Raw genomic sequence first — 9654 nt, forward strand, 5'->3', positions numbered from 1 at the left:
TATAAAGATGGCCACAATCAAGTCAAGACTTATATTTTACTCTTCAGCTTGTGAGTTCGATTCTGTGATTCCAACTACAGATTGTATCAACCTCCACCAAAGTCACTGTCTTCTATTCTCCAACTGTCTTCTTCTTCATCGAATTTACTAACTACAGCACACTTTTCACTTGCTATTACCATATTAGCATTATAACATTAATTTGTCAACACAACACCTTTGCTTACAAGATAAGGCATTACTGCCAAGATTTTGCTAACAGAAATCCTAGTTAAAAATCAAAACAGATAATAACTAAGCAAGCTATGGAGTGATGTATCACAGCCTTCAATCAGCTCATATGATCAGAGAAGCAGCCATTTGCATATTCACTTTTTTTTCCTACTTGTAATGGATCTAGGCTTATGAGCAAAGTCTCATCCATGAGCAATTATGTCCTTACCGATTTCTCGCATCAGTGATCACAGTTTCAGACAAATTAAAGTGTCCCTACATTATTTTCATTAGTAAACAAGTTGCAAGTATTTAAAGTGCCTGAAGAAACTGTATTGGAAAGACTTGTCTGGTGATGGTTGAGAACTGAAAGTATATTATTTCTTACCACATACAACACTATCCAGCATCCTTCGAGAAGCAGAACACATGAAGGCATTAGATGCCATTTGCATTATCCCACAGCAGGGGGCTACAGCAGCTACAATTCCAGGATAATTTTAACCCATATCTGTACACCAGGAATTCTACAAAACTATCTTTAATATCACAGTTGATCATACGGTAACTCTTTAAAATAAATAGCTTAGATTCCAGGTTGCATAAATTGTTTAAGATACTGTACAAAAGTTATTTAAAATACATGTCATCCTTCTACTGTTAAATTTTGTATATAGCAGGCTAAATTCATGAAATGGGAGGAAAAAAAAGCGAAACAAAAAATGCAAGTACAAGCTGCTAACATACATAACAGTTAAACCTCTTAGGACACAGTTTAGATACTTTGGAATCATTAACAGCACAAGAGGTAAGAACAACAGCAGCCAGAGATCCTACTATTTTCACAGTAAATACTGGATAGGGCAAAGCAGACTAATATCATACCCGAACTCAGCTGACAAGCCACTTCTCAGCTCAACATGTTATTACTCCCCCTTCCACCTCACTATTCCCCTCTCACAGCAAGCAGTTGACACTGGACTCTTTTACTTCTTGTTTGCCTCCGTTCTGAAGGGACTGCTTGCTGTTAATGCTATTCCATGCACAAGCTGAGAGGCATTATTCTATGTCCTCTTCCCTCAGCTGATGCTTCATCAACACTCGGGGCATATTGCTTAAGCCAGGCTCTTAATAGACAGAGCCAAAAAAAGGCACACTTCCATACAGGACATGTTAGCTCAACTCTGTCTTATCTTTACACTGAATTAGTGAACTGAAGCTAACAGGAGCCATCCTCAGTCACAGTCCCAAAGCGTTCCGAATCCTCAGAACAACAATCTCATTCATGTACAGAGATGACAGAAAACCTGTGTATCCCACAGACAGAAACGGAGGAATCTAACAAATCCGCTGAGCCACTTCACAAGGCAGTCTGGGGAAGCGCAGCAAGCCAGCAGGAAAAATTACTTTTAAATGCAGGTATAAAAATGCCAGCAAGAAATGTGTCCAGTACAGAAACCATGGCTGGCTGTGCCAAAACAAATGGCACTGTTTATGAAGTAGCGCTACAAGGTGAACCAAAGGAATTTGATATTTGGTGAGACACAGCAACTATTCAGGGCAGATTTCCCTTAGAAAATATTTGTGTGTTTTCTTCCCCTTCAAAGGAGGATGGAGGAAAGCATAGCAGAAATTATCTCCTCTCACTCCACTCTGAGGGTGACAGGTTTCTTTAATCCCCGTTCTACTCAGTGCCCAGTAGAACGGCACCCAAAAAGTGCTCTGCTCAAATGTGGTATAGGGACTGTTCCAGTACTCCTGAGGGCAGTTTTAACCAGGAACTGAAAAAAATACTTGTGCGACAAACTGAGAAGGAGCAGGCATTTCGTACCAGGCAGAGAGCAAGCCAAGCAGCACGTGAGGCACGGCCTGCCCCTGTCTGCAAGGACGGGCCCAGCCTGACGATTTCCACAGATCTACATTGTATCCTTTTTCTTGCAATGTTTTACTACCTGATGCGGTTCACAGAGTAGCATTCCGCCTGGCACGCGCCCTAACCCGCCGTCAAAGGCGGCACTGTTTTAATCACTGGTTCACTCTTAAGAATGCGATGCGCCGAAGGCGGCTGACTGCATCTTCACAGAGATCAAACCCTCCTCCTTCAGCGGCAGCCCCGGTTCTATTGGTGACACGAAGCACCCCTCCCCGGCGGGGCCATGAATCGACAATTCACGGGGAGATGCAAGAGACAGAGAGCAGAGTCCAGGTGCAGTCCCGGCACATGCCCCAATAAATCACCCGGTACAGCGCCGGCACAGCGGCTCCGTGTGCGGTGACGCACACCGGCGAGGCGCACCGAAGCCCTGCCCCGTGAAGCCGCGCTGATAGCCGCCCGGTGCGCTGCCCCGTCCCCTTCTAGCACCCGCACTGCCAACTTCCCCGTGAGGCGACGCTGCCTCCCGGTCCGCTGCGGGCGCCGCGCTCTTCAACCCTGTGGAGCCCGCCCGACACATGACGCAGCCGAGGGAAACGTAAAATTTATTGAACTTGACACGGCGCGGCGTGACGGAGACGAGGGGAGAGAAAATCCCTGCAAGGTCACTTCGCTCCCCCGCTTCCCCCCCGGAGCCCCCCGCAGGGAGGCAGGTCGCCCCCGTCCCCTATCCGCCCGCCAGTCTCCGCGCGGCGGCTCGCTGACCCCGCGCACACCCGCCAGAGGCCGCCGGGCTGCGGCGCCGCGGCCGCTGCCACCTCCCCCGACCCCCGCGCTCCCGACCGCTACCGCCCCCCGCCTGCGCGCCTCCCCGCCCCACGGGGTGGGGGGAGAGAGAGCTGCCCGCCTTCCTTCGCAGCCGGGAAGCGGCGGTACTCGGCGGGTTCCCCCTCCGCCGCGGCTGTTCCGTGTCAATTAGAAGGAGGGTATTCACTAAGAGGAGCGGCGCGGCGCAGTGGGGGAAGAGGAGGGACGCGGAATATACCGAGTCGGGGAACTCGCCGTTGGCGTCGGGGAGATGCTGCCTCACTTCGGCAGCGCCTCACGTATGGGCTCTATACGTCCATCTCGATGCGCGGCGAGGTGCCCCTTCCCCCGCGCCAGCAGTGCCCGCGGCCCGCACCTCCCCGGGATGCCGCCCTCCACCGCCGCACTCGCACTTCAGGGGCACGCGGGGAGCGGGGCCAAAGCGGCGGGGCGGGAAGGGTTAATAGCGGGGCTGGAGAGAGCGGCGGAGGCCAGGGGACGAGCGTCGGGGCGGGGGGACGCGAGGGTAGCGGGGTCAGGAGTGGGGCGGTTGGGCAGCGGGGCCGCGGCGATGCCCCCCCCCAACCCCCCCGCCAGCCCGGGGCCCCTCCCGCGGAGGAGGGGGAGACAGTACCTTGTATGAGGATCCCGCAGAGGCTGTAGAAGCGCAGGAGCGCGCCGGGCTTCAGCCGCATGCTGGGGGCTCCCCTCGGGCTGGGTGGGCGCCAGGCACGCAGATCCGCAGCCTCCCGCCGCTCCGCTCTCCGGGCGCTTCCTTCCCCCCGCAGGAGCCGCCGCCGCCTCCGCCGCAGTGTCTCCCTCGCTGTATCCAGTGGGGTGAGGAGGAGGAGGAGGAGGAGGAGGAGGAGGAGGAGGACCAGGGTCGCGGGGGTGGATTGGGGAGGGAGGAGGGGGGGAGCGGCGCTCTCCGCCGCTGCCTAGCAGGTTCCCCCCACGGAGCGGTGCCGGCTGCCCCCGGTGGTTCCGCTCGCCCTCAGCGCAGCGCCTGCCCTCCGCTCCGCTCGCCTGTCCCGTCCCGTATCGTCCCGCTGCTGGCGGGTGCAGCGGCGAGGCTGCTCCGTTCCCAGCCGCTTCCCGGCTCGAGACACAAGGGCAATCTCCGCTTTGCGAGGCTCCCCTGGCCTCACCCCGCCTCCGCCTCTAGCCCCGCCCCTTTTCGGCTGGAGGCCCCGCCCCTTTTCGGCTGGAGGCCACGCCCCCTCGCGCCACACCCCGACCCACTCTGAGTCTCGGACCCGCCTCCGCTACCGCCTTGGCCGCGCCCCTGCCTGCACGGCACGCCCCTCGGCCTGCGGACCGCCCCCTCAGGTGGGCACGTGAGTGGCAGCAGCGGCCCTCCAATGAGAAGTCCACCGCTTCGCCCGGACCTCCAATGAGGCGATGCCAGGGGAAGCGCGAGACGCCGGGTTACAAAACAAACGAGCGCTTCTCGGAGGCTCCAGCCGGGAGCCGGGCGCCAGCACCTCCCTCCCTGCCCCGCTGAGTGGCGGACGGCTCGGGCCAACCGCGGGCAGCCCTGGCTCCGCGGCGGCTCTCCAGCCAATGGGCGGTGAGCGGCGGCGGGAAGGCGGGGTCGGGCGGCGGGGCGCTGTCCAGACCTGGTCCTGAAGCGGCGGCCCGCGGCGCACGCGGCACCGCCTCGGGGCCGGGCGGGTCCGGCTGCGGCGCCCTCGGAGCGGGGAGGCGGCCGTGCTGCCGCCCCGTGGGAATAAGAGGGACCCGGAGCCCGACGAGGCTGGATGGCAGTGCGAGCCGGGCTGCGGGGCCGGGGAAGCAGCGTTCCGCCGGCTGTCCGGGCGGTGGGTACCTTCTGCGGGGCCGAGAGGCGGTGCGGTGGTCTCATCTCCAGAGCTGATGCTATGCGCGCCCCTTTCCGACCCTGGCCGGGACTGGAGAGCTCCTCTTGTCGCTGGCGGGGGAAAACGTAGCAGCATCCGCGATTCGCTGCCAGAGCCATGTTCCGTGGAAGGGACTTAGCCATGCTGCTTGTTCTCTGTTCAAGGGAGGCACAGGGCACCTTCTCCTCTGCATTTCCACCTGTCTCCTGGCAAGCAGCAGAAGAAAAGCTGGCCGAGTCCCATATACCTCCAGAATTAAGTATGAGCCTCCGTAAAGAGAGTGTGTATGTGTACCATCCACGCAGTAGTAGTAAGACCTCTTACAAGGCACACTGAAAACAGAAATAAGAATCTTTCTGGACTCTCATCTGTGTTCCCCCAACTCTGATTGGCTTGCAGAAAAGTGTATATTTGAAGGCTTTCTTTGGAAGCATTTTCAGCATTCACTCAGGAGTCCAAAACTGCTCACAGTGTGAAAGATGAGATACCAAATGTAGGAAACCCAAGATGGCAGGCTGCTTCTTCGTATTCATTTAGTGAGCATTTAGCACCATTTAGCATCATTCACCCTTTGCCAAAACCACTAATGAAATTGGAATACTTTATTGTATCGAAGTTGCTGGACTTGTCTGTGAATGTCTACTCAGGGAATTGCATTGCCTCTTCTCAGAGAAAGCAGGATTCCCCTGCACTTAGATGCTTGCAGGGATCAAGTGTTTCTCTACTTCTGCTTCCATCCTTTTTCTATTGGGATCTGCTCGACACCACAGTGCTGTATGTTTTGCATTGTACCTTTCAGCCTTCATTTCCCATTCTTTGCCACCAAAGAGCTCTACTGAGATAAACAAGTGATGAAATATTCTTAAATACCTATGGGAGTAGAAGCTCTTTAAAAACTCATTTCTCCAAAGGGTGCATGGTCTCAGATCATTAAGGAAGTGCTAACAGTAGACAAATTTACCCTGCAGAGCTTGCTTTAGCCTAGGATCTGGGCATTTAAATATTCTGTAGTCATATCTTTCATTTGGTTCTTTATCAAGTAATGATTACACCTTGTAACAGTTAAGACATCAGGATTTACATTGAGATCCCCCTTCTCCAAAAGATGTCCAAGCACAGTACATAATCAAGCTAAAAATTGGCATTCTGAAGACAGAATTGCTATAGTTGATTTCATTTTTCTGAAATCCAAATCACATCCATCTCTATTCTCTTAGTATGCTACTTGAACAGTGTCAAAAATGTTGCACTGAAATATTCCCTAGGCAGGAACATTTGCAGAGAAGTCTTTGCAGTAACCGTCTCTGGGGATGATTAGGTACTTGTTTTACTTGTTGTTTTGTTACTACTGAAAAGGGGGGGGGAGAAGGAAAAGGAAAAGGAAAAGGAAAAGGAAAAGGAAAAGGAAAAGGAAAAGGAAAAGGAAAAGGAAAAGGAAAAGGAAAAGGAAAAGGAAAAGAAGAGAAAAAGGAAAAGGAAAAGAAGAGAAAAAGAAAAAGAAAAGAAAAAGAAAAAGAAAAAGAAAAAGAAAAAGAAAAAGAAAAAGAAAAAGAAAAAGAAAAAGAAAAAGAAAAAGAAAAAGAAGAAAAAGAAAAAGGAAAAGGAAAAGGAAAAGGAAAAGGAAAAGGAAAAAGAAACACAATAGGCAAAGTTTGCAGTTTTATCACTGTTATGATTCAGTGCATGTAAAGTAATGAGTGGGCAATGATTCTCAAAATATTTTAGATGTCATGCAAACAGTGACAACCTGTTTTTAAAGCTGCATTAAAAGTCTTGACAAAGGCTCAAAATTTGTATATTGTTTTTCAGGAGAAAAGTAAAAATAATTGACAAAATAAGTAATTTAAATCCTTCACTAAAGCAGGATTGTAATGCAGTCAGAAGTGCCTTTGCGTTAGTTGTTATAATTGACATCTCTGTACTTTTGAAAACATATATTTGATTGCAGTCTTGTTGCAGGAAGCAATTCAGGAAAGATACAAGTGTCTAAGAAAAGAGGCTTCTCGGCAGATGCAGGGATCAAACACCCATCTGTACATCACAAGGATTCCACATCTTTGCCCCATGAGCACATCTGAAAAAGATGGACTGTGTCTTTAGAAACATGAGCTGACATTTTCCTCCCAAAACCCAGTAACACTGACAGAAGCATGCCCAAAAATGCTGATTTTCACCTTTCTCTTCTGAATTGGTTCTGAAATGAGCTAGCAACAAGAAGGTGGCATTACTCCTCTACATTATGCAGCATAAATCTTTATTAAACATTAGAAAAGCAAACCCAGGGTTCAAGCATCATCAATAAATCATTGCAGCGAAGAAGAGTGAAAAGTCTTTATACTGTGTAAGTGAGTTTTCTGTCCATTTTCTTGAAAGAGAAAAAAAAATTCCAACGAGAAACTCATGGTTTATTTGATCAACTGTATATCTGAAGCATTTATTTATTAAAATTGTTTGAACTGCCAGATGAGATGTCATCTTTTTCTTTGTATATGTAACATCATATCTTATGACATTCACTGGCAGCTCCTATATAAACCTAAAACCTAAAACCAGACAGAACCTTGTAATTGGTCTGTGAAGCTGAAGCTTATGCATGAAATGGCTAGAGGCTTCATTACTTCCAGACCAAAAGGGCAACAGGGACTATTAAGGAAGTACACTGCAGAACAAAGTAAAAAATAATACCTTAAAATAACAACAGGAGGTCAGCACTGAAAACCAGTTGCACAAGGTAAACATTTTGTAAGAGCCAGAAAAAAAATCTGCTTTATCTCGATATCCATCAAGGTGGTGCATACAAATGCTTCCAATACCAAGCAAAATAATTCAATCTCCAAGCAAGTTTCAGAAAGAGTCAGCAATCCTTCTCGCTGAATTGCTAAATAGCAAGTTGTCCAGGTTCCTCCACACTTGCAACATAGATTTTATATTCTTGTACCCCCAAGTTTGTATTCATTCAAAAGCTAGCAGACAAACATTTCCTAAAGCAGATCTGTCAGCATTCTAACTTGCTTCCTGTCAATAATGTCATATTCTTGCCTTTTTAGATGGAATATTTTTCACAGGTGTTGGTGAACAGTTAATGAAACTGCGAAGAGCCCCAGTAGACAGGTCTGTTCACTAACTGCTTCATATCTTGGTCCACTGCATGATCTCTTATGCATGTACATTTTTCTTATCTGATCATCAAGACTTCCAGCTCTTCTCTAAAAAGCTACCCTCCACCTCCTCTAGAAGGAGCCATCTGTGTTGTAGTGGATCAGTCTACCTCTAGAGTTTGCCTTGAAAGAAGAAAATTCTGAAGGGATAACCAGGATTTTAATTATGCCAATCCTCCTTGATTGCATCACTTGGTCTTCAGACTATAGAGAGAAACAATAGCCGAGAAAGGCCTTCATAGGACCAAATCTTGTGGTTCTGTTGAATTCATTACAGAGTGAAAGATGGAGGGAGGATTTAAAGGCAGAAAAATTCCTATTATTACAAGCTGTGAAACATTCTTATAGAAATGCTTGTTCTATATTATCTTCTACTGTATATTTTTTAAGTAAATTCTGAATACCCTAGAGGGTAGTGAAGCAGTGTCAAAATATGATTTTGATATGATACTAAAAGTGAAAAGGCCTACTGTATTTTACGAAAGAGACAAGCTAGCTGTTTCATAAGACAGAGACATATACTATCCTGACTCACAGTACTGCTAAACACTCACAATCACAGTTAAAATTGTAATTTGGACTGTATTTATATGACTCAGTATAAAAATGCTGTGACAGAAACACCGTGCAGCTGCAACCTAGCATCTGGTTGGATAACAGCCATTTCTTACAGTGGCAAGTACTCTATTCTTGTATTTGCCCCCTCCTACCTGAAAGTGGCAGAATGGTCCTTCTCCAAAAGGCAACATGTGTGGTCATTCAAAGTACATTTCCCTGCCCAATGCACCATTATGAGTCCATGTGGAAATCACAGAATTTTGACTGAAGTCTGTGTATTCATGGCTTATAACATGAATACACATGGCTTATAACAAGAATACTCTTTTAACATATTTCAGCAGCTGAAACAGAAGAATTGGGGTTTTGTTTGTTTTGGGTAAGAAATTTTGTATGGTGGAAAGGAGTTGCTGTTGTTTTAAATGATGTGAATTTGGTTGAAGGCAATCTCTAAAAAAAAATAAAAATTGGATAACATTTACTTACCAGATGCCAGTGATCTGCATTGGTTTGAACAAATACTGTAACTACTAATTTAGTTAAATCTATCCAACTGTGAAAATATATTGGCGTGAATAAAAATATATAGACGTGAATCGCATTGCATTTTCTGTTTGAAAAAAATTGGCTTCAGTAAAGAGCAATTGAAGTTTGAAAATATGCTCCTGAGAAGAAATGTGTTCATTTCCATAAAACATATTGGTGTGTAAATATACAGTATGTATCAGTTCCAGAGCAATTTTACAAATTCAGTGAAATTTTGTTCTGTTAGCTAGTAAGATGAACCAAGTAAAAGGAACTGTATGCTGCAATTACTCCATATAAAATATGTGTGGGATGAAGTCACATTTATAAAGCAATTATAAATGTGAGATATTTCACTGGCTTTTGGAGGAGAAAAAAAATCGATAAAACAACACTGTCAGTGTAATGCCAGCACACAATGAACCAAGGTCACGGTAAACTGGTATCGTTCATATTGAAAAATGCTTAATGCACCTTTGGTTGGTAAAATAATTGCAGAAGAGAAGCAGAGAGTAGAAGCGAAATATCTTACTCATAGATTGACCTATTGCTCATATAATTTGAGAAATGAAAATACAGAAAAAAAACGATTCTGGTAACATGGTTCTCCATGCATTCTAGTTAACTCCTCCTTCTAAGTGTTTGATAATTAGCAAAAACA

General features: G+C 47.4%; 1 protein-coding gene across 3 annotated transcripts in view; it reads right to left on the reverse strand.

Moving 5' to 3' along the window:
• Positions 1–4046, reverse strand: part of CADM2 (cell adhesion molecule 2) — a 613088-nt gene extending 609042 nt beyond the window's left edge. For 2 of the 3 annotated variants that reach the window (XM_052703759.1, XM_052703764.1), the window contains exon 1: positions 3528–4045. In XM_052703759.1, the coding sequence (XP_052559719.1) occupies positions 3528–3588 (61 nt within the window). In that variant the 5' untranslated portion in view covers positions 3589–4045. Of the gene's footprint in view, positions 1–3527 lie in introns of all 3 variants that reach the window. The other variant, XM_052703751.1, reaches the window with a different exon arrangement.
• Positions 4047–9654: the final 5608 nt, after the last annotated feature.

Source organism: Tympanuchus pallidicinctus, unplaced genomic scaffold (genome assembly GCF_026119805.1).
Source record: "Tympanuchus pallidicinctus isolate F22 unplaced genomic scaffold, pur_lepc_1.0 scaffold10, whole genome shotgun sequence".
Classification (NCBI taxonomy): Eukaryota; Metazoa; Chordata; class Aves; order Galliformes; family Phasianidae; genus Tympanuchus; species Tympanuchus pallidicinctus.